This window comes from Tasmannia lanceolata, unplaced genomic scaffold (genome assembly GCF_043159265.1).
Source record: "Tasmannia lanceolata isolate RefF3 unplaced genomic scaffold, GAP_Taslan_0.1 ptg000037l, whole genome shotgun sequence".
NCBI classification, from domain to species: Eukaryota; Viridiplantae; Streptophyta; class Magnoliopsida; order Canellales; family Winteraceae; genus Tasmannia; species Tasmannia lanceolata.
In genome coordinates, this window is record NW_027518714.1 from 63493687 (window position 1) to 63518309 (window position 24623).

The 24623-nt window shown below is 41.0% G+C and overlaps 1 protein-coding gene across 4 annotated transcripts; it reads right to left on the reverse strand.

Annotated features, from left to right (window-relative positions):
* LOC143859946 (C-type lectin receptor-like tyrosine-protein kinase At1g52310) lies at positions 1–23181 on the reverse strand. 4 transcript variants are annotated; one of them, XM_077370417.1, is made up of 5 exons: positions 22219–23181; positions 17577–18002; positions 16865–17435; positions 428–502; positions 1–329 (listed from the first exon to the last, which is right to left on the reverse strand). In XM_077370417.1, the coding sequence occupies exons 2-3, from the start codon at positions 17944–17946 to the stop codon at positions 17017–17019; spliced, it is 789 nt and encodes a 262-aa protein (XP_077226532.1). In that variant the 5' UTR covers positions 17947–18002; positions 22219–23181; the 3' UTR covers positions 1–329; positions 428–502; positions 16865–17016. The 4 variants fall into 4 exon arrangements, with proteins under 4 accessions (XP_077226532.1, XP_077226531.1, XP_077226533.1 ...); XM_077370416.1 differs by having other exon boundaries at positions 428–518; XM_077370418.1 differs by lacking the exon at positions 428–502.
* Between the last annotated feature and the right edge of the window lie 1442 nt (positions 23182–24623).

Sequence of the window (24623 nt, forward strand, 5' to 3'; positions counted from 1 at the left end):
AGTTGATGAAAATAAGAAAAATGAATTGATCCATTTTGTCTAAAGCCATCCGTCAGTAGGAAACTAGGAATGATTGCGCACATCATTTGATTGGTTTCGAATCATTTCCCCTTACAGATCTCCTTGTTTTCGTGGTACAAACTCCAGCATACATTTGATAATAGAGAATAATTGCATTGCTAACTGCAGTGAACACTACATCTGAGCATACTGAGTGAGACCTTGATATGTATTATTCTGGATGCCAGTCTTGGGGTGTTCCTTTTATTCAGGTCTTCTCCCTCATGCTTTTGCTCAACTTTGTTTCTCCCTAGTTCAATTTCTCTTGCCTAAGCAAAAAAAAAAAAAGGAAGATGAGTGAGAGCTTCATATGTAATGTGAGTAGATTTGAATTTAATGTGGTTTTAAGTTGAGATTAATCCCATACCTCAAAGTCGAGGCAAGTAGATTTGAATTCAATACTAGGACTGCGCCCCATCCATCTTTTTTCTTCCTCATCTTTCTGTTGAATAGTGTTACTGTGAAAGAGATGGTGGAGGCTCGAATTTCTCATGAGTATGGAATTAGAAAGTAATGTTAGAGTTGTTAATAATAATATGATAGAAGACGGTTGATTTGATGAACTCACCTCGTCTTTTATTAACAACTCTAGGTGTGGGTGGGGGTTTAATACTTTCTTTAGGAAAGCGAAAGAAGACAAGGTGAGTTGGTCCCATTATAAAAACAAGTGAAATCTGTGTCCATCACATTACCCTAAATCAACGCATGTGCTGCGGCCAGGTGTTCTTCTAGTTTTTTTAATTCCCTCGCTCTGTCCGTCTGATCTTTTTTTTGGCTCACGCTCTGTGTTCTGTTTTCCATCTAGTATCGATCTACCTAGGGTTTTGCTCCCTCTGCATTAGGCTTTGTAGTGAGGGAGTGTGGGCATGTCTTCTACATCGATGATGATGGCTCGTGTGAAAGCAGAGCAAGTCCCAGTTTCACCTTGGCAAAATGCAGATCAAATGTCTTGTATATGTGTGAAATTAGAGCCATTTTCACCTTCGCAAAATGAAGAAGAAGAAGCAGAACAAGTGGAGGCTCCTTCATCTTCTTCTTCTCTTGTTAAATCATGTGTAAGCGAGTTGAATGGCCTCTCCTCTGCTCTCTCCATTTTCACCAAACAATGGAACGAGTTGGAGCACCATCTCCGCTCTCTCCAGAATTCCATTGAGATGCTCGACTCACCCGATGTTTCTGAGATCGAAAGAATCTGCGACACCATGAATAGCGGGAGCCTGCACCAATACGTGGCCACCCATCTTCACCACACCAACAAGCTCCATGACGAGGTTTCTAAGGCGCTGACAGGGGCTCCCAACCCACCAAGTCTTGTCTTGGATTGCGTTGCTGCCTTTTATCTCCAAACAACAACAACAACACCTACTTGTGCTCCTATCGGCACACCCTGCTTACTCATCCTCGAATTCTTCCTCTATGCGGCGGCGGCCAGACCAGGCTTCTCCTTCTCCCAAGCCCAAGACATCATCGACCCTTTTGTCAAGGCAGAGGCTGAGACGGCCGCCATTGCTTGGCGCACCCGCCTCCTCCATGAAGAAGGTGGCATTCCCAATGCCAGACCTTCGGATGCCCTAGGCTTGCTGCTTGTTCTAGCCTCCTTCGGGATTCCGTCCGACTTTGCCAACGACCATCTCTACCAGCTCATTTGTTTGGGTGTATTACGGAAGAATTCCAAATTACGCAAGAAAGCCGACGTCTTTCGCCTTTCCCCTGTCCTCGTCGACAGGGTTAGAGGTTTAACAAATCCCTAATTAAGTAATCTGCTTTCCTGCTTTTGAATTCTTATTTATATAACTTCATCTTAAATTGTTGTAGTAGGGCAAACTCTGAATTTAATTTGTAGAGTTTTGGATTCTCTCTTCTTCTTCTTCTTTTCCCTTTCTAGAAAACCGAATAAAAGGTCCAGAAATAATCATAATTTTTTAGAAATAAGATTGAGCAAATTGAATTCAGATTGAATGATAGGATTCCTTGTCGACTGTAGAGCATTGTGAGTATTCGGGCATCAAAACATAATGTTTTTAAAATTTAACCTCCAACTTCATTTCAGTTTATCTTTTGATGAAGTAATTCCAACTCATCTCCCTTCGTTTCCTCATTTAAACATTAAAAGTAGTAAAACTCCATGCCATCTATTTCAAATGAATTTGTAATTTATATTTTTCTATATTCAATTGAATTACAAATGCAAATTTGTGTTTGGATTTGGCTTGATTTATAGGGTTTAAATTGGGATCAGATTTTGATAACTCTGCTCGGAGTAGTTTGCAGTGCTGAATGTTGATATTGTAAGTGCTCTTTTCGATAGGAGCACGATCACGGATCTTGGGTGTTTAAACTTCGAAAATTACATGTATTCATTAGATTCTATTCATTTTGAAACTAATGGTCGTAAAGCGCTTACTAGAGTCCATGGGTGTCGGTTCCTTTGTGCGCGAGCGTCAACCAGAGATCATGATCATCAACAGAAGCTCGCAAATGTCTCTCCTCTCTGGTTTCTCCTTGCTTCACGACCAACAGTGATGGGGACCGGCTTTCATATGCTCTACTTGCCTTGGACTGCAAGGGGATGGAAAGCTTGAAGTCGTGTGCAAGTTGGGACGTGGAGGGGACTCTTATAGAGGTTGGGCTGAGGAGACTCCTCATCACATCTCTCTTGTCCCCAACTTCCCCCTCTTTTTGTTCACGGGTTCTCAACCGATAATCATCACAAGAGTTTGTTTTCCATCAAACTTTATATGGTTTGTTATAACTTTAGGTGGTATTTATAAAAAGGAAATTGTGATTAATGACTATGTTCAGGTATTTATAAATACCAATAAAAAATAGATCTCGACTGTTTATAAATAACTTATGGTTATATTACTTGCAATCTCACCAAAATGAATATACATTTTTTTTTTGAATGGTAATATATTATTAATAAAAGAAGAGGAACAATATACAAGGCCAAACTGACCGAGAAGGTCAACCAAGATGGCAAGATACAAAGAAGATCAGAAAAGCAACACTACACACAGCCATTAGGGAGATAAGAAATCAAATAGCTGATGCTCTTGTTTTCCCACTCCAACTCTAGCAAGCTTGTCTGCCCCAGCGTTGGCAAATCTCTTGACATGGTGAAAGACTACTTCCAAATCTCCCAACCGAACTCTAATCTCGTCGATCCACCTGGCAAATCTCCAAGGGGTGGGTATATTACCTTTCAACCACCGAATGACATTAAGAGAATCACCCTCCACAGTCACCTTTGCTAAATCGATGGACTCAACGAATCTGATACTCTGTAAGGCTGCTCTGATCTCTGCCTCATTTGAATATGCCACTCCTATTGGGCTAGAGAAAGCCCAAACTTTATTCCCCAGCTCGTCTCTAAGAAGGCCATCAATCCAGACGGACCGGGGTTGCTTAAGCTAGAGCCGTCAAAGTTAAGCTTTAGGCACCCCGGAGGAGGAGGGCTCCATTGTGGGCCGCCAGAATCTTCACGTTCACTACTAGAACACACCTCTCTCCAACCAAACCAAAGTTCGTAAGCCGAGGTGAATCTAAATTCGGGGAGAGCTCTAGCCCACGAGATAGATAAAGCGACAACCATGGTGGATACGAAGAGAGGCCTTTTCTTCACACCTTTAAAAACTCTAGCATTTCTCTCCTTCCAGATAGACCAAATCGCAGCCAATAGAGATAACCTCAATAATATCTTACCTTTCTTACGCCAAGGGGAGAAATCCCAACAGTTGGCTAAGTCCACCAACTTGGCAGAGAAAATCAAATCCAATCCAAACCTCTGAAGGATCCTACTCCAAACGGAACGCGCAAATTTGCAATGTAAGAGGAGGTGGTCCACCGACTCCCCGGCCTCTATGCACAATGCACAGTGATCCACTATCAACATATTCCGACTTCTAAGATGATCTGCTATTAGAATCTTATTGAGGATCGCCGTCCAACCAAAAGCACACACCCTGGGAGGAGCAGGAATGCTCCAAACTTTGGCTGCCTGAAGAGATCCCGTGCAGGAAGTGAGCTGAAGGTAGAATGACTTGACATTAAACTCCCCTGAAATGCACCAAATCCAAACCCTTTTGTCCGCCCTCGAATGGCTTATGTATTGCGACTCTAGCATCTCTAGGAGTTGAGTTATACTCTCTAACTCTATCAAAAAAAATTCTGCGAAAATTAAAATTCCAAGAAATACCATTTTCCCCAAGCAGCATATAATCTGAAACCCATGCCTCCCTGTTAAACGCAATCAAGAAAATATCAGCAAACATGTATTTAAAAGAAGTCTCACCACACCACTTGTTATGCCCGAACCTAACTCTTTCCCCTGAGTAAACCCTGAAGCGAATCCCATTGTTAAACTTAAACCTCAGTTTTAAGATATCTCTCCACATTGTCACCCCCCTTTTCTTGAATTTATCGTCAGATATCCAATTTCCATGACCTACTCACTTATCTCCAATTAAGTGGACCCACAAATGATGACTTTCCTCCCCAAATCTACAAAGCCAGTTACTAAGGAGGGCCATGTTTACCTCCTTAAGCCTTCTAATTCCCAAGCCTCCCAACTTCAAAGGTTTGCAAACTTCCTTCCATTTCACTAATGCATTTTCCTTTTATCATTCGCGCCCCCCCAAAGAAATCTTCTTTGAATATACTCGATATGTTTCACAATGCCTAATCGGACATTTAAATACGGACAATTGATAAATCGGAATATTAGCCAAGACCGCCTTAATAAGTGTAATTCTCCCACCCAAGGATACCAAATTACGCTTCCACGTGTCAAGCCTTCTCTCTACTCTATCAACAATAGGGTCCCATTGTTTCTTTTTTGGTTTGCAATGCCCCAACGGAAGACCCAAATAGGTAGTAGGGAAAACGCCAACACTGCAACTCAAAAGACTAGCCAACCCTTCCAACTCAAATTGGGCCACATGAATCCCAAGAATCTTGGATTTGGAGAAATTTGATCTCTGTCCTTAGAAAATCTCACAAGACCTTAAAATCGCTTTGAGCTTCAAAATCTTTTCTATAGAAGGAACACTAAACACTAAAGTGTCATCGGCAAAATAAAGATGAGAAATTTGTGGGCCCTCTTCGCTAAGCCTCAATCCTTCGATCAAACTCATATCTTTACCCTTATCTAGCATTTTACTAAGCATCTCCGCCATAATCATAAAGAGAAAAGGGGAAAGGGGGTCCCCTTGCCTCAAAGCCCATCTTATCCAACTTAGCGCGTTCCAAGAAATCAACGTCACCAATTTTTTTTTGAATGATTATAAATATCAACCTCACTATTGGTGGTCAATATGTGGTCCTAGGTCCCTATATGAATCCTGAGTTAGGTTTAGCATGGGATGGGGAGGAGGTGGGTGGTCTTTAGACGGGTGAATAGACTTGGAAAAAACCTTAAAGATAGTGACATTGATAGCCTCCCATCCTTAATAGGGCTCCTTAGCAAGTCTTACCTTTCTTTCCTTGAACTTGTCAAAAGAATTTGGTTACTATGCACCCAAGCTCCTTTTTCATTCAATCTTTGTGTCATAGCTTGCTTGATTTGGGAGGAAATATCCTTCTTAAAGGCTTTGGAAGTCAATCGCACCACCACGAGTGATTGCCTTCTCTCCAAAGGAGATGGCATCTTATGCAAGTAGGATGAAAAGTCATTAGATCATCTAATGGTCCATTATCCGTTTTCATGCCGCCTTTGGTGTGCTTGTCCTAAGGGCTTTGGAGCTTCTGGGTGTTTCGGTGCTCAATTATGAATATCCTTCTCAATTGGGGAGGTAGTCCTTTTGGAAGTGTCGGAAAAATCCTTTGGGAACTCGTCCCATGCATGTTATTTGGCAAATTTGGGAGAGAAACAGCCGCATTTACACACACAATGTGGCTGGATGGAATTAAATTTTGATAAGTTGTTTAATGGAGAACATGTAGTAAATTTGGGAGAACTTGATAACGCTTTTGATGATACAAATCGGAGGTTTGTTCGTAGAATCCGAACATCAGAGGTAAGAATAGCTATGAAACATATGAAATTAGGTAACGCTAGGGGGCCTGACGATATTCCTATTGAAACTTGGAGATGCTTGGGTGATGTGGGTTTAGTTTGGTTAACTAGATTATTTAACAATATTTTGAAGACTAAGAAGATGCCTGATGAGTGGAAAAAGAGTACATTAGTACCTTTTTTGAAAAAAAAATTAACAGTGAAACATTAGTACCTATTTATAAGAATAAAGGGGATATTCAGAGTTGCACCAATTACCGGGAAATTAAGCTAATGAGTCACACCATGAAGCTTTGGGAGAGGGTAAATGAGCATAGACTAAAAAAAGAGACTAAGGTGTCAGAGAATCAATTTGGTTTCATGCTCGAACGATCGACTATGGAAGCTATCTTCTTGATTAGGCGGTTAATGGAGAGATTTAGAGAAAATAAAAAGGACCTTCATATGGTTTTCATTGATTTGGAGAAAGCGTATGATAGGGTTCCTAGGAGTGTTATGTGGTGGGTCCTTGAAAGGAAAAAAGTGCTTACTAAATATGTTGATGCGATTAAGGATATGTACGATGGAGCAATAACTAGTGTTAGAACCACGGATGACACGTCTAGTGAGTTTCCAATTACAATAGGACTGCACCAAGGATTAGCTATAAGCCCTTATCTTTTTACGCTAGTTATGGATTAGCTTACGGAGGGTATCCAGGATGAGGTGCCGTGGTGTATGTTATTTGCAGATGATATAGTATTAATCGACGAAACCAAAGCAGGAGTAAATGCTAAATTAGAGTTATGGAGAACTACTGTAACGACCCGATTTTCATGACCGGATTGCTACAAGCAAACACCTGCCAAAATACCCATAATTTTTTTTTTTTGTTTAACCAACCATGAAAATTAAATAGCCATCGCTCTTATTCCATTTCCAAAATGTCTCCTTACAATGACTTTAATTTAAAACCAATCTACTCAATTAAGTAAAGTCTCGAACGAGTCAATTTAAAATGAATTCAAAGTGTTGACGAGGGGTATCGTCTTCCTTAATTATTTGCTCCCATCATCCTACGCTCCTAGACGTCCTCGTGCGCAAACGCACCCTCATTAAAATTCTCTAATCCTGGGGATAAAAATAAGGTCAGCAGAATGATAGAAACTGAACCAATATAAGAATTCAATTTAAAACAACACATCAAGATCCATATTATAGATAAGACAATTGAAATTTTCCAAAATAATGGTTTGCCAAAATCTTCTGCAATTGAATAGAAAAATCATTTAGGGTGAACAAATGTACTAATAACTGAAAGAGAATAGTTCAATAATCATTAGGAACAATTATAATCTGCTACATTCTTATCGTAACAATTTCATTTAAACCCAGGGCACTCCAGCTCCCACTAGCTTGTTGCCCTTGCCGACACGATCGACTCCGCATGGTATCGGAGCAAAGGTCTTGAGTTCAAAACTACTTGATATTAAAAATCCACATCTAATGGCCAACCCAAAACAGAAAAACATGTGCCACGTGTAGGCCACCCTAAAAAGGAGGGGTGGTCACACGTGAGGGGGAGTGTTAAGAGTATAAAAGATTAAATAACACCTTCTCCAACAGCTTAAGCTTTTGGAGTAATTGGTTGTTTGACAGATCTATAGAACACCAGTTAAACAAAACAAGCTAAAAACCGAACCAAGTAACTTACTCAGTCCCTAGAGTGCAAAATGTCTGTGTTTTTACATAAAGGGGCTATATGTGATCTAAAGAACACCAGTAAAACAAAAACAAGAACACAACCGAACTAAGTAGTAACATTCTCAGTCCCTACTATACAACATGTTTATTTTTACAGAAAGGGGCTATGGCTATGCGAACATAATTTCAGAGTGTATTGATAGAGTGATCTTTGATGATAGGAATGTCCATAATCCAATTTTTTTCAAATTCCAAAGATTTTACCTATGACTATAAGCCAAAGATGATATAAATTTTCAAGGACGTAATAGTTAGTTCCTGTCTGGTATATCTGAACACTAGAATCAGCATATGACATGCGTGGTTTAACTTTTTTGTGTTAACAATAAACCAGAAAGTAGCTCAACCAACGGAAAATATTGTTCCAAGCCTAATATAGAGAAAAGTGGTCCTGTTTCTAGATGTCTCTGAGACTTGACGACATAGCTCAACATCAAACTCAGTGAATAGGGAGGTAAAAAGTCAATAAAAAACTAGTCAAACGGAGTGAAACAAATTGAGCAGAGGGAATAGAGTCATATAGCGTTTATTAAACAGAACTGGTAGTCACCAAAAACAGCGAAACCATCTTATCAGGAGGAAGTATATGGAAACCTTTCAGATCAAAAGCAGAACGGCAGAAAAAAACATCAATCTTCTTTCCCTTTAAGGATTAATATAGAAGAATTTTTTATTAAGTATATATAATAAGCCCAATGTTTTCAGGGGCAGAAACATGAGACAAGGTGTTCAACTCTCTTGTGCGGCAAGTGATAAGCCTCAGTGTGAGGCAACTTTTTGAGTTTCTTATACAAAAATTTAAAGGGATGACTACCAATGGATGACCCTTCGGAAGCTAGCACTGCTAGCGACTCCCTGGGCTCTCTGGAAAGAAAGGAATGCCCGAACCTTCAACAATGTGGCTAAGAGTTCGTCATTTACCTACTAGAGGATGAGCTCCTTTATTATCTCTTGGGCTAGAATCCTTCCTGAATTTAGGTTATATTCAACCTTAGATATCAGATGACGTTAAATGTGAGATTTGCTCCTCTAAGGAAAGGTCAAAGGTTGTAGCCTCCAAATGGTCCTTCCCGGATCCAGGATGGCTAAAGTTAAATTTAGATGGGTCAAGCCTAAATAATTTGGGTCCAACAAGGAATGGAGGGATCCTTAGAGACGAGTCGGGGTCGGTCAGGTGGGCCTTTTCGGGGCCTATTGAATTTAAGGAATCTAATGTGGTGGAAGTGAGGGCCATTTTGCTAGGGATAGGGATTGTGGACCCAGATATATGGATAATCTTATTTGAGGGAGATTCATTAATGTCATTAGGTGGATGAACAGGAGCTCCCCTCATCCAATGAGATTTTCGAAGTTGATTGACAAGATTCAAGATCATGTGGTAGAACGACAAGTCCATTTCCAACATGTTAGGATATTGACTAGGGTTGATAGGGCATCATTAGAGATTTTTGACTTCTAACCAGCTTGACAGGTTTGCTATTTGGTGTATCTTGATGGGATCATGTATCATAGCTCTGACCACCTCGGTCACGGGCTCTTTTAATTTTATTTGATAAAACAGAGAATTTAGATGATGGGTGGCCGTGAAAACACGTGAAGTCTCAAAAAGTAGGTACGACCCACTTTTTTTGATGATCCAAACCGTTCATCTGTTTGGGCACAACGTAAATAGGTTGGGTCCCAAAAATCATTTCCATTGGATAATCCTAACCCTCCGATCTGAACTGATCTGAATATGGAGATTTTCAAAAACCATTTATGGAATCTTCTACAGATCGGAGGGTTAGGATCATCCTATGGAAAGGATTTTTGGGGCACAACCTATCTACGTTGTGCCCAAACAGATGAACGTTTGGATCATCAAAAAAAAGTGGGCCGTACCTGTTTTCCAAGACTTCACGTGTTTTCACGGCCACCCATCATATAAATTCTCTGATAAAACATCCATCATTTTCAAAAAAATAAATAAAGAAAAATAGAAAACTTGAGAAAAAACCAAAAATAGAATAATTTATAGAAAAAAAAGTGTGCTTCATTTCAAAGCATAAATCATCATTAAACTAAATAAAGTATAACCCACTCTTTCAAAACCTTGTGTCAATTGTTGACTTGCCAAGTCGACTCCCTTTTACCTTTTTGTCTGAGCCCGTGTTATGCCCTACCAACACCAAGCCAATCAAAATTCCTTTGACTCTCACAATTTATAACCGCACCAATCAAGTACTCGGCCGCGATGCGTAGCGCCACACCGAGTTTTGAAATAAAACATAAAACTTTAGACGCGTTTTAGTTTGCATCCATGTTTTGAAAACCTGGTATAAACCTCATCTAATAAGATATTACAATCGCATAGAGTCAATAATGGTTAGTGTTATTGTGGATAAGAGGAAGAAGAAGAAGAGTGAGGAAGAAGATGGAGTCTAGTCTAAAGGAGCTCCTATGTAATATGATATATATACAATAATGAGGGTTACATGTAAAAGACCAAAATACCCTCTACACACGCCCTCAAGCTGAAGTGTATAAATCATACAACCCCAGCTTATTGCAAATATCTTTCAACTTGGATTTAACCAATGGTTTAGTGAGCACATCGGCCAACTGATCTGCAGACCTAGTGAAGATAGTACTAATCTCACCACCTTGAAGCTTCTCATGAACGGAATGACAATCAACATCAATATGCTTCACCCTCTCATGAAACACTGGATTAGAGGCAATACGAATCGCTGCCCTATTGTCAAAATGCAAAGGCGCTAGAGATGAAGAACGAATACCAATCTATGTCAAAAGAGACCTCAACCATATCAACTCTCCACATGTGTTAGCCATAGCTTGGTACTCAGCCTCTGCGCTCGATCTAGCCAATATTATTTCTAACTACGCCAGGAGACAAGATTTCCTTCCACAAACGTATAGTAACCACTGTAGTTGATCTCCTATCTACTAGAGATCCTGCCCAGTTTGCATCTGTGAACCCTTCCAGTCTCATATGATTATACTTTTTGAAAACAAACCTTTCCCAAGAGCACTCTTCAAGTATCTGACTATCTGAAGGGCATCCGGCCAATGTGAAGTACGAGGACAACTCATAAACTGGTTCACTACTCCCACTATATATGATATGTTGGGTCTAGACACAGTCAAGTACAACAATTTGCCCACCAACCTTCTATACCTAACAGGGTCCTTCAATAACTCCCACTGCTTCGGAAGAAGCTTCACATTAGAATCCATAGGAAACTGAGCTGGCTTTGTTCCTAATGATCCCATCTCCACTAGACTATAAAGAACGTATTTCCTTTGCGACAAGGAAATACCACCACAGGAGTATGCCACCTCTATACCCAGAAAGTACCATAGACGTCCCAAGTCTTTAGTACAAAACCCTGTCTGAAGGAACTTCTTGAGTCTCTAAATACCTGACCCATCATCCCCAGTAATCACAAGGTCATCCACATATACAATCAAAAGGATATATGCATCACCAGAGTGAGCACTGAATACAAAGTGATCAACAGCACATTGTCTCAAACCAATTCGCTTTACAGCATCGCTGAATCTTCCAAACCTAGCTCGTGGAGATTGCTTTAGCCCATATAACACCTTCCAAAGTCGACAAACAGAACCAATCCCCCCGGAGCAACAAACCCATGAGGTTGCTCCATATACACCTCTTCAGGGAGGTCACCAAGTAGGAAGACATTTTTAACATCCAACTAATAGAGAGGCCATCCACGATTAACTATCAAAGAAATGACTACACGAATCGACAATATCTTTGCCACAGGGGAAAAGTTCTTCATATAATCGCTGCCAAAGTTCTGAGTATAACCCCTAGCCATCAAACGGGCTGTCAACCAATCAATAGTACCATAAGACAATAAACACCCAACTGACAACTAACGGCTTGAGCTAACCTATTGTCAAAATGGAAAGGCGCTAGAGATGAAGAACGAATGCCAATCTGTGTCAAAAGAGACCTCAACCATATCAACTCTCCACATGTGTTAGCCATAGCTTGGTACTCAGCCTCTGCACTCGATCTAGCCACAGCATATTATTTCTAACTACGCCAGGAAACAAGATTTCCTCCCACAAACGTATAGTAACCACTGTAGTTGATCTCCTATCTACGGGAGATCCTGCCCAATCTGCACTTGTGAACCTTTCCAGTCTCATATGATTATACTTTTTGAAAAATAAACCTTTCCCAAGAGCACTCTTAAGTATCTGACTATCTGGAGGGAATCTGCGCAATGTGAAGTACGATATGTCAGGTCTAGACACGGTCAAGTACATCAATTTGCCCACGAACTTCCTATACCTACCAAGGTCCTTTAACAACTCCCCCTGATTTGGAACTCGGAAGAAGCTTCACATTAGGATCCATAGGAACCTGAGCTGGCTTTGTTCCTAATGATCCCATCTCCTCTAGAATATCAAGAACGTATTTCCTTTGCGACCAGGAAATACCACCTCAGGAGTATTCCATCTCTATACCAAGAAAGTACCATAGACATCCCAAGTCTTTAGCACAAAACCCTATCTAAAGGAACTTATTGAGTCTCTAAATACCTGACTCATCATATCCAGTAATGTAAGCCCAAGGGCACATCCCACTAATGTTTTGATGATCAACAAACCCAAATTAATGGTGGTTAGCTAATGGCTTCTCTAGTATTGTGATTTAGACTTGTTACATTCATATCAACATTTGAAGCTAGAAGATCACGGGCTCGTCTTGGAGAAAGTCAAGTCTTGGTGGTCAACCTTCAACCCGTATTGTCTTTCAAAGAATCAAGGGAACCACAAGCGCAAGAGGAAGATAGAAGACTATCTCAAGATAAGGAACGGCTCATGCAAGCGATCAAGAGGATTGAAGATAGAGAAGACTCAAGGTTCATATGTTTTAGAATGCATTGGAGTCCTCTTGGCATTTAGTGTTTGCATGAATTCATGTTTTCAAATCGCTTTGAAAATCACTTTTCATAGTTCATAAAAGGATCTGAAAAACACAAGTCTAAAGCCCAAAGACCATGGCCCAAAGTCCCTTAAACTCTACTTTTAAAATCAAGTTTTTTAAAACATGGCCGATCGACCGGGCTATGTCGGGCGACCGCGGGATCATGGCTGGAATTCCAGCATCAACCCAACCAAAGGGGGTCGGTCGACCGCTGATGGGTTTTCTGAAAATCCAGAAACCGTCCAGGAAGGTCTTGGCGGTCGACCGAGGATGCCCCGGTCGACCGCGGAACGTTTTGAGCGAAATTTTTAAATCAAACAGAAAGCCCTTGGCGGGCAACTGCGGATTCCCCGGTCGACCGCGCCATGTTTTTATGCAAAACTATTTAGTTTCAATCATTTAGAGATTTAGTGAGCTTTGAGAGTTGTATTCGCCTTTAAGAGGCTTGAGAGGTTGTATTCTTTTCTTTCTTCCATTCTTGTATTGCCAAGATGAGTTTCATCCTTCAAGGCGGTGTGCAATGAAGGAGAACGTTCTCGGAGGCGGATTGTACAACAAGGGTTTGTCCCCTTTGTGGCGGAGGTGTTCTTTGTAACGCTTAGTGAGGCGGCGTTGTGGAGTCTCACAATAGTGGAGAAAATCCCAAGGAAAGACCAAGTACTTGGGAAGTAGAGTAGGTCAAGTTGTAACTGAACCACTATACATCGCGGTATAGTCTCCTCACTCTCTCACTCTTCTCTTGTGGTGTTGTGGTAACCTCTTTCCTTTTACTTGAATATAATTTGAACAAGGGCTAGAACTAATTAGGTTAATTTCACATACTCTTGTGGTTTAAGAAGAAAATTTTAAAACACCCAATTCGCCCCCCTCTTGTGTGTTGCCCTTTGGGATTTCAAGTAATCACAATGTCATCCACATATACAATCAAAAGGATATAGCCATCATCAGAGTGAGCACTGAATACGGAGTGATCAACAACACATTATCTCAAACCAATCCGCTTAACAGCATCACTGAATTTGCCTAGCTCGTGGAGATTGTTGTAGCCCATATAACACCTTCCAAAGTCGACAAACAGAACCAATCTCCCCCCGAGCAACAAACCCAAGAGGTTGCTCCATATACATCTATTCAGAGAGGTTACCGAGTAAGAAGGCATTTTTAACATCCAACTAATACCGTCCACGGTTACTATCAAAGAAATGAATACACGAATTGAAAGTATCTTTGCGACAGAGGAAAATGTCTCCATATAATCGACACCAAAGGTCTGAGTATAGCCCTTAGCCATCAAACGGGCTTTCAACCAATCAACAGTACCATAAGATAAATATTTAACAATAAACACCCAACGACAACCAACGGCCTAAGCACCCAGAGGCAGAGGAACCAGCTCCCATGTATGGTTAGAGGCAAGAGCCTCCATCTTTGCCTCCATAGTAGAGCGCCAACCTAGATGAGATAAGGCCTCTACAAAAGACTTAGGTATAGCGTGAGATGATAATAATGATAGAAAACTCATGTAAGAGGGAGAAACATGATCATATGAAAAGAAATGAGAGATAATATGAGTAGTAGACTGTGAACGAAGTCGAGAAGCAATAGGAGACTCAGAAGAAGTAGACAGAACATCAATACTTGGACGGATCCACTAGACTGAGGAGGTGGATCGGAATGAGGTGACAGAGAGGAAGCGACAGGCGTATCAGTGGACATCAAGTCATCAACTCGCGACGGAAGATCAATACCTGGGGTGGATCCACCAGACTGAGGAGGTGGATCGGACTGAGGTGACAGAGAGGAAGGAGCAGCAGTGTCAGTGGACACCAACTCGCGCGGATGACGAGTATAAAACTTCACCTGTTTGGATGGGCAGTGATGATAGGGTTAGATAAGGTAGGAGGTAAACCAAACTCAGTGATGACAGGGCTACGTAAGCCAGGTAAGATAGGCAGTGATGACAGGAATAGATAAGGGAAGAGGTACCCCATATACAGGAACAAAGCTAGTAGTAGTGGGAAAGAAATAGGAGATATCCTCAGAGAAGGTAACGTCAGCACAGACAAAGGTTCATCGAAAGGGTGGGACTATAACACTTGTACCCTTTTTGTTTGCGAGAGTAGCCAAGAAAGATGTACTGCTGAAAACGGAGGTCAAGCTCATCCAACCCAGGAGACAACTGATGAACAAAGCACAGACAACCAAAAATACGGGGTGTTAAAGGAAATGGATCACCCGAAAGGTGAAGAATGGAAAAAGGAGAACGATCACCCAACACGGAAGATGGAAGACGGTTCCCAAGGAAGCAGGCTGTAAGAACGGCATCACTCCAATAAGTCTTGGAAACCTTCATCTGAACGAGACTCTTTGTGTGGCTTGAGAAAGTGAGAGACAGGGAGAGAGAGAGAAAGAGAGAAGAGAGAAAGAGGGAAGGAGAAAGTGGCTTTCCTCTTGGGGTTTCTTCTTGGGCTTTTCTTTTGGGATTTTCTCTTGTGGGTTTCTCTCGAGTTACTCTCTTCTACGGTCTTGGGTTGGGAAGCAAGGAAAGGGTTTTCGGTTTTCGGTTTTGGGTTAAATCCATTGTAATCCTTGTATATTGATTTTCTCATAGTGGAAGATCGTGTTTCTCGCCCGTGGAGTAGGCTTGGCCAAACCACGTAAACTCTTGGTGTTCATTTTGTGGCTTGCTTGTGTTTCTTTTATTTTTTATTTTTCAGTTTAATTTGCACATGATCGGATCGGATTTGGCCTGTGGATTTTCTTAACACAAGGCATATGCAAGAAAGCCAAAAACAGGAAGCAGTACACATTTTTTCACGACCCAAATGAAATCATTAAGGGGCTGTTTGATTGCAGAATAGGCGTTCATGGATAAGACCATGTTCTGGGATTCCTTGTATTCAAGAATAGGCTGTTCCAGATAATTTCTATCCCACATGATATCTATCCTTCAAGAACACTAACGTTTCTAAAGACGAGGATAAGCGGAATACCATCTGTTGGCTAGATTACACTTCACTTTTTGAAGATATGGTGCTTTTTTGTGATAAATTATATATTGAATAGCGTCCAACAATCAAACAGCCTCTAGGAGTTGCATGCAATGATGGCTAGATAGCAAAGTGGATGCTTGAGCTGTCATTTAAATTACTTTGTATTATGTTCAAAGACGAGAGTTCAAAAACTATACAAAATAAGAGAATAGGAATTGCTATACTGAATCAAACAGAAATTGAAGTCTATCTTAGGACAGCAGGCTGCCATGTGCCAAAATAACTGAGAATATCTAGTTACATAGTTCTAAGATGCAATTATGAATTATTTCTAAGATAATTATCTTACTTCCGCTTCATTATGAAGTGCTTTTTTGGGATAAATTTTATCATGGATGGCATGTAAGTCAAACGGCCTCTAGGAGTTGTATGTAATGGTAGCTAGGGCCTAATATAGCAAGGTGGACACTTGAATTATCATTCAACATACTTCGGAATTCTGTATAGTGACAAGAAAATTTAAATGAAGATAAAAGAAAAGCAATCGCTATGATGAATCAAAGAGAGGCGATGTCTATCATAGAAGGATATGCTGACACTGCTAAAATAACTGAGAATCATGCATCATCTAGTTACATAGTTCTAAAACATATTTGAATTATTTCTAAGACAAATCTCTTACTTATGTTTCATTAGTATCTGAGGAAATAGCGAAAGAAGATGTGGGGAAGAAGTTGCATTCAATTGAATTGAGCTATGGTCATCAAACGATATCCATATTACAGCATAAAATAGCAAGAAACAATTATAAATCATAACGAAAGAAAATATTAGAGCGGCTACTTCCGTCATTGACAGTAATTTAGTCTATTTTGACTAGCAAAGTTCAATCACACCATCGAAGCATAAGGAACAGAATCTCTAAGCTATAAGCCAGCAATTCAACTTGAAAATTGCACAATCTTTTTCAATCATGCGAAATAAAAACACCAAAGTAAAACTACAACATAAATATAGACCAGAATAGAAATGCAGTCCAGATTCACGGTTCTTTGCATTACAAAAGGATCAAAGATGTATACGTACGCAATTCCTTGTGCAAGAGTCGTAGCAACTCTCATTCTCATCACCCAATCCAAGCTCCTGCCCCCCCTTGGTATGTGGTGTAGCCATCTATCCAGGGGCCCATTAGCAACAAACTCATACACAATATAATGGTTTCCATGATCGTAGCAACATCATTTCACAGCCACAAGATTCGGATGATGAAGTCTTGCTACTCTTCCAATCTCAGAATAAAATTCTTTTTTCCTCTGAAAACTAGACCGCTTCAATCTCTTGACTGCTACCCTCGAACCATCGGGCAAAAGCCCAGTGTATGTGCCCCCTGTCTTGGCATCTCCAATAAGTCGGTTTCCTTCACTTAAATTCTTTGTAATTGACCTGACTTCTTCATTCGTGAATACTTTCCATGATGGAGGAACCAAGGCAGCTTCTGATGGATTAGATATTTTCCTCGACCTTCTCCGTCTTTTGCTCCGCCTGTATTCAAGGAGCCAAATTACAACAGCTAGGGTGGTAGCAAGAATCAACCCACTAAAAATTGCTAGGATGATAAGATACTCCTTGTGGCATTGCTTGTAGTAACATTTATTTTCTGGTGCAAACAAGAATAGAATATCAAAATAAGTTCATGTTTAATTTAATCTCAACCAGGAAGGTTTGGAAAAGCTCAAGCAAGAAGAGAATATCAAAATAAAAATCAAAGGATGGAATGGTATCAGTTGGTCAGAAATACCTATATCAAGCATGCATATGAACTCATGAGACGTATTGCATCTCTCCCCGACCAGAGAAGCATGACCATTAGTCACCAATTTACATGAATCGAATGGATTAATATTGCGGCACGAAGCATTGTTACAATTGAAGTGAAATGGTGATCCTGGAAACACCGACTCGTTCCAACGTGACATATTGTCAGACCATTTCCAACTAAAACCGACGATAGAATTGTAACCTCGTCCACCAACGCAGCAACCATTGACGGTCTCTGCACATAACTTCTGAGCATAACTTAATTCCTGGACTGACGTCAATGCTGCCAAATGTCCGTGATAATCTTGACAAAATGCCTCTGCCCTATCCCAAGATTGGGAACTTCTCATACATTTAAAGCATTTATCCTTATTTGGGCCGACTTCCCAATCAGAAGGGCATAATGCTGCCAAGAGAAATTGTTACATTTTAGCACAATAAACACAACAGGTTTTACCCAAGTTATAAATTAGGACATGTGTCAAGAATCAAATAACAGAAAGCTCAATAAGTTGCCATCAATATTCTTAAAGTTTTACGATTTGCAATTCAAATCATATGATTCCATTATGATCTCAAATGGAAGTGAACCACAATTCAAGTTGAATAACAATTACGTTTTACAATTTGATTTTGGCTTGCCATCTCATAATATAAATTCAATTGTTAGAACATTGATCCCACCATTTATTTTATGATAATAGAAAACCCATTTAGGCAAAAAAAATAAGTACGTTGCCACCGAAAAATACACAGGAAGGATGATATTGAGGAGGTTCCTATCCTGTTTCCCTGGGAATTTGGCTTGATCTAGTTACTAGCGTTATTTTCAGGAGTCACTGTGTTGGGAATTTAACCGGGTAGAACTCATCCCTAATAGCTAGCCATTAGAGTGAGGGTGCCCATTCCCTTGTAACCCATCCCCATCCATTTCACTTATCCGATGTGGGACTATTTGCTTCTGCGTGGAACCCCAACACACTGCTGAGAGATATAATTATTAAACAGCGACGCAAAGTAAAGCTTTTATGATACTAGCTCAAAAAAGCTTTCATGCTTTGGTTAAAGAAAGCATGAAATGTGCAAAAATCTTTGCAACCCAGTTACCGAATCATAAGATAGATTGGGAAGGAAAAATAGAACGGTAGCAGGAATAAGCAGAGACATTTGTAAACCCTCCAAATATAAAAAAAAAGGGAGGGTTGTTTTACAGACATAATAGCCATGAATTGTGCAGACGGAGTTTGGCAAAAGCCAAACCTTTCATTTAGAAGAGAGAAGAACAACTCACCACTTTGAGCCCTGACGAGACTAGTCAGATAGAAGAGGAGGCTCAGATTGGAAATCAAACCCATGTTGCAGAGAGAGAGATAGAGAGAGATCTCAACCGATACCCATCTGCTATTCTGCTGTGATTTTACAAGTTTCAGTTCACAAGTTTACAAGTGATGAAGCTACAATTTGGGAATTGGGTTGGGGGCGAGAAGAGGGAAGAGTAGGGGTCTCATTTTCTATTTTTCCGACATAAATAATAAATGCGTAGCAAAAGAAGGAAGTAGGCCTGTCAACGGACCCAAAAAGTCCAACGGATCCGACCCAGATCCGATCGCACCACCCAAATTCACATGTGATTGGGACCCAGCCATGACCATCTCATACTCTCATCCTTCAATCCCCAAAAAAAATGTATAGAAAAAAAGAGAAATGCTAGAACTCAGGGGCGTCCTTGCAAAAATCAGATGAAAAGCACCCACATTGGTTGCATGTCATCAAAAAACATTTAATGTTCTTTGACTGTTGCATTTTTAGGTGATAAATGCACGGCAACCGGGTGCCACTGTGGACCCCGATCCCGAGGACGCTGGCGAGGATACGAGATCCTCATCAATCCTCTGAGACCTCCACACGTGAATGAGAGCTCTACCAAGGAACTCTCGAAATGATGCCACTACAGCATGGGTGGCTATATGTGAGATACCTCTTGATCCGGAGACCGGAGTCTCGAAACCAAGACGTACCTAAAATATGAAGAGTCGTCATCCAAGGAAGTCGGCCCTGGACCCCATGAAATACTCTGTTGCAACGGATAACCAAAGATACAAAAGTCCGTGCCTGATGATGAATGGGGAAGGTGTTAGGGCCCCCAATTCGCCCAAGTGCAAGCACTCGGTCTCTTATGCCATTTTTTATTAACTTCGAAGAATTTTGGACGAAAATCATGTGAAATGAGAACATGCATCCCTGAGAAAACATCTACCTAAGTATGCATGACCCAGAGATGGGCAAAAAAATCAAACAAGTCCTAACTCATCACATCTAATCATAACTCAACACATCTAAGAAAGCAGTAAACAACCACATGCACAGCTACAGCTAAGCAGATAATCAAGATAAGATGAATGAATAAATGCCTAAGCATGTGAATGAACAGATAAGCACAGTAGTAAACAACCAAAGCAATAGAATAAACACACTAGCATGCGAGCCTATGCAAGAAATAATGCTAAGAAAATAGTAATCAATCACATGCTAGAAAAGCAAGCAATCTAAAAGTAACACATAAGAAACCAAAGACAAACACACAATGAGTTAAAAGATGCAAGGAAAGAAAGGGATCGGAAAATCAACGGTATATGAGGACCAAAAAGGCCAAAGAATATAAAAAGGGACATACGATAGGCTCAGGAAGTGATTCTAAAGGAATCAAGCCCAGCGGTCCTAATCCTCTAAAGATCGGACGAGTCTCGCGATCGTCATAACCTATCGTTGAGCTCAGCAAGGACTATCCTGGTGAAGGGGCCACGCTACGTCATCGCCCGTCCCAAAACCCGATAAAACGTCGGAAAACCGATAAAACCGGAAAACTACAATCAAAATCGGAAATGAAATGAAAAGAGGGCTCCGAGTGACCTGGCAATCACCATCCTTGCCCATTTTTTAGCTTTTTTATATTTATTTATTTTTAGTTTATTTGTTGTTTTGAAAGGTTTGAAACTGTTTTATTTAAAAGGTTTAAATGATTTTTTTAAAGATGTAAAACTGTTTATTGAAAAGGTTTGACTGGACTTGGAATGACGGTCCCAAGCTGCCTACGTACCCTGTGGAAAGGGATCAAGCCAACGTAGTTCGAAACAACTTTTCGAAAAACATTTTTAGAAAGGGGGTTTCGGCTCAAGAGGTTGCCATCCGTCATCGCCAAACCCGACAAAGTTGTGTTCCCAAAATCGATGGGATCATGAAATGCAGAGAGTACCCCAAGGAACGTGAAGAGAGTAGTCCCGAAAGAAGATAAGGTAGAACCCCTGAACCCTATAAGAAGTAGTGATCTCGAAGAAAAGGGAACCCCTAAGCCCTGTAAGAAAGGATGACCTCAAAGAAGGGGAAACCCCTAAGCCCATGTAAGAAATGATGAGATAGGAAAAAGGACATGAAGGGCAAAGGGGTGGCTCAAGAAAATTGATATGCGTACTATCCCTTTTTTTAGATTCGTACAAACAATGAAATTGGGTAGCACCAATATCAACTAGTAGTGGCTGATACTTGTACAGCAACATTTATTAAAGGCATAACCAACTTTATACTCAATCTCTATTCCAATCCTAATGAACAACACAATTCATATAATGACAAGGAACAGCGCAACTGTTGGAGTACAAAACTGGTTGAGTGATTGATTAGACCTGTCCATTTCCTTCATCAAAGAAAGTTAAATGAGAGGACAGGCTATTGGACCATTGACAGGGGCTCCTCAACTTGACATTCCAAGATCACGTAGAGAACCACTAAGATGGTTTACCCAAAGAAAAGAAAAGAGATCAACACATTCACATCAACAGGGTCAGGTTACGTTATCTGCCCCCTCTGGTCTCATACACTTTCTTTTTGACATTTTAAGTAGGTAGAAACTTCCTAAACCGATTGAAGAGATAAGAGAACAGTGATAGTAAGAGTGCCATTATTAAAGAGAAGAGTACAGACATCAGCCCCCTAAACTTGATTGGCATTTGTTTCTTAAGTAGATCAAGACTGAGGTTAGTTTCACAAAAAAATTTGTAACTTTCGGATCAGGAAACTATCACAAACTTTTAATTCAGCCTATGAAACCCACATCCCAACACCATGAGACACCCACATAGAAATAAAGCATAGCAATTAGAAGTTGTCCCAATACCCAAAAAGGAAACTATGACAAACCAATTAAAATAGAATAGGCAAGCCAATTCTGTGAATAAAATTTGGTGAAAGCCAAGTCAATAGCAAAGAACATCCACTAGCTTTACTTATCAGACCTAACGTTGAATATGTGAATTACATAGTGCAGATTTGAAGTTACCCTCAGAAATTGATTTTGAAGCTCTGTTGTGATCAAAATGGAGCAATGCAAGTATCAGTTCTCTAGTACCACCTCATAGCAGTGCTTGTATTTAAGAAAAGATAAACGAGCAGACCCTCAAACCGAATTTATGCCATCTAAAAAAAATCACAGCATTTGGGGCAAGGAAAATTGAGTGCAAGGAAAGTACAGAGGATCTTTTCTATCACTTACAGACACACTATCCATGATCCAAACCATTCAATTCCATAAACCATAAAAATGAAATGATAGAAATTGTGAGCATTACCTAAGATTGAAGATGGTCGGCACGGATCGAATGATTTGCTGGAGTCGGTTGTACTCGAGAATTGACGGATCGAAGCTTGAAGATGGTGGTAGATAGAGGGTTTAAGGGATGATAGAAGAAGAAGGAATGGGTTGATAGTGATGATTGTGGCTGAGTGGAGGGGGTGTAGAGGAGGTGGGAAGATGTGGCCGCCGGCAAGGAGCCCGGTGGCTGGTGGCTGGTGGCTACAAGGGTGCTCGGACCCAACTCCCACTTTATCTCCTTCGGCTCCCTCTTTCTCCTTCTATTCTCTGTTCTTTGGAAAATGAGAGCAGCCCCATCTTCTCTTTCCTTATGAAACCCTCTCTAAAATTCCATAAATCTCTTTTGCTTCTTCTCATTTTTATTTTCAGAAACCCTAGAGAGTCATTTCCCCAAATCAGTGAGAGAGAATGGGAGGGATAAATGGACTTCGGTGGGATGGCCGGAGTTAATGGCGGGTGCCGAGTAGGGTTTTGATGGTGGGGATTGAGGTGAAGATGGTGTAGAATGGAGGAAGAAGATGAGGGTTGTGGTGGTTGATGTTGGTGGGAAGAAGCTATGGTGGTTTTGATATGGGTTTTGAAGTGGGTTTGGGTAGCAATGGTGATGGTGTTGGAGGTGGTGGCTGCAATAAAAGCAAGAGGGTGGAGGTAATGGCTGTGGAGATAGAAGATGGAGGCTAAGATGGGTTTCGGTGGTCGGATTCCGGCGAAGTGGCTGGAATCAATGGTGGAAGAGACGGAGAAAGGATGGTGGATGGTGGTGGCTACGATGGGGAATAGATGGTGGATGGTGGCTGATAGGGAGGTGCGACCATGGAGGGGCGAGAATGGCTGGAGATGGTGATTCGGATGAGTGGAGCTTGAGCTCCCTCTCTCTTTCTCCTCCTCCTCTGTGTGGCTACCAAGTGAGACTCCCTGGCCTCCCTTGCGACCCCCTCTTCCTTCCAAGACAGCCCCAGTCTAGTATATTTATGACTACATTTTCTACAAAACAGGGCTGTCTAGGATAGAAAAGAGAAATGATATATTTTCACCCCATTAACTTCGTGGACACCCTCACCCAATGCATTTATGTCTACTCTTTTCCCACAAAGGGTGTCTTGGTGATGTAATCATAAATACATTTGATTTCCTTTTCCTCTTGAGACAACCTATTTTAAGAGAATTCACCCCCCCTTCTTCAAAAGAGAAATGATATCTACACAACCTATTTTGATATTTGCACATGTTCGGCTCATCTTTTCCCCATTTCTTGCTCATTTTCTGTGAAATTTTACACAGATCTTCTAAGGACAGCAACAACCCTTCGGGCAGGATCTCACACGCAAACGAACAAGATGGGTTAGTAAAAATATCAAAACCAGATTGTAATCAAGCATTTGGAACTTAGGGGTGTAAGCAAAGGGGTGCAGTACCAAAACTCAAGGGCATTTCATGATTTTTGCAAATTTCGGGGAAATGAGGGAGAAGATCACAAGTAATTGAACGGAATATATTAATGGGATTCAAGGATCATTCGGGCTCCATAAAGGCTTCATCAATGATGTGCAAATAGGCATTTTTTGTTTTTTTGGTTCCTTCGCATTCAGGGCTCGGTTTTTCGGAAATTTCGGAACTCGGTTTCAGGCACCATTCCGGAACCGGTTTCGGAAGCTTGAACCTTGATTCTAGGGACTCGAAATTTGGTTTCGGGACTCAGGCTTCGGGAACTTTGTTCGATTTCAGGATTTTTATTCAAATTTGGGAAATTGGGGTCAGGTCAAAATTGGATGTCTACAGCCACTTCATTCGATTTTTGCAAGGGCGCCGTTAAGTTTAGCATTCCTCGTTAAAAAAAACTATATATTTTGTATGAACCCCTGTGGAACCAGATCCGGGACGGGCGTGAGGGGACGGGCCCCCGCGCGAGTCTCTAGATCATCCACGTGAAGGAGAGCCCCACCAAGGAACCCTCGAAAGAGTGCCCCTCACAGCATGAGCGGCGATGTAAAGTGAGATACCTCTCGATTCGGGAACTAGCCCGGATTCGAGACGCACCTTAAGCAAAGAAAGAGTCGCCATCCAAGGAAGTGGGCCCTGGATCCCATGCTGTGCTCTGTCGCAACAGATAACCAGAGATACAAAGGGTTCGTGCCTGATGACGAATGGGGAAGGGATTAGGCGCCCCCAATTCGCCCAAGTGCTAGCACCTGGTCTCTTATGCCATTTATTATTAATTTTGAAGAGTTTTGGGAGAAAATCATGTGAAATGGGAACGAATATCTCCGAGATAACGTCTAGCTAATCATGCATGTCTCGGAGATGAATAAGAAGCACACACAAAAGAAATGAAAGATATGTCGCCTAAGAATAGTTAGATTATATGTGACATGCCTAATTGGT

Bases quoted from the DNA above. Each gene is read 5' to 3' on its own strand.
- LOC143859946 (XM_077370418.1), bottom strand. From the start codon at position 17,946: ATGAGAAGTTCCCAATCTTGGGATAGGGCAGAGGCATTTTGTCAAGAT. The intron at 17,436-17,576 runs GTATTTCTGACC...TGTTTGCACCAG, and splicing joins CATATGCATGCTTGATATAG to AAAATAAATGTTACTACAAG.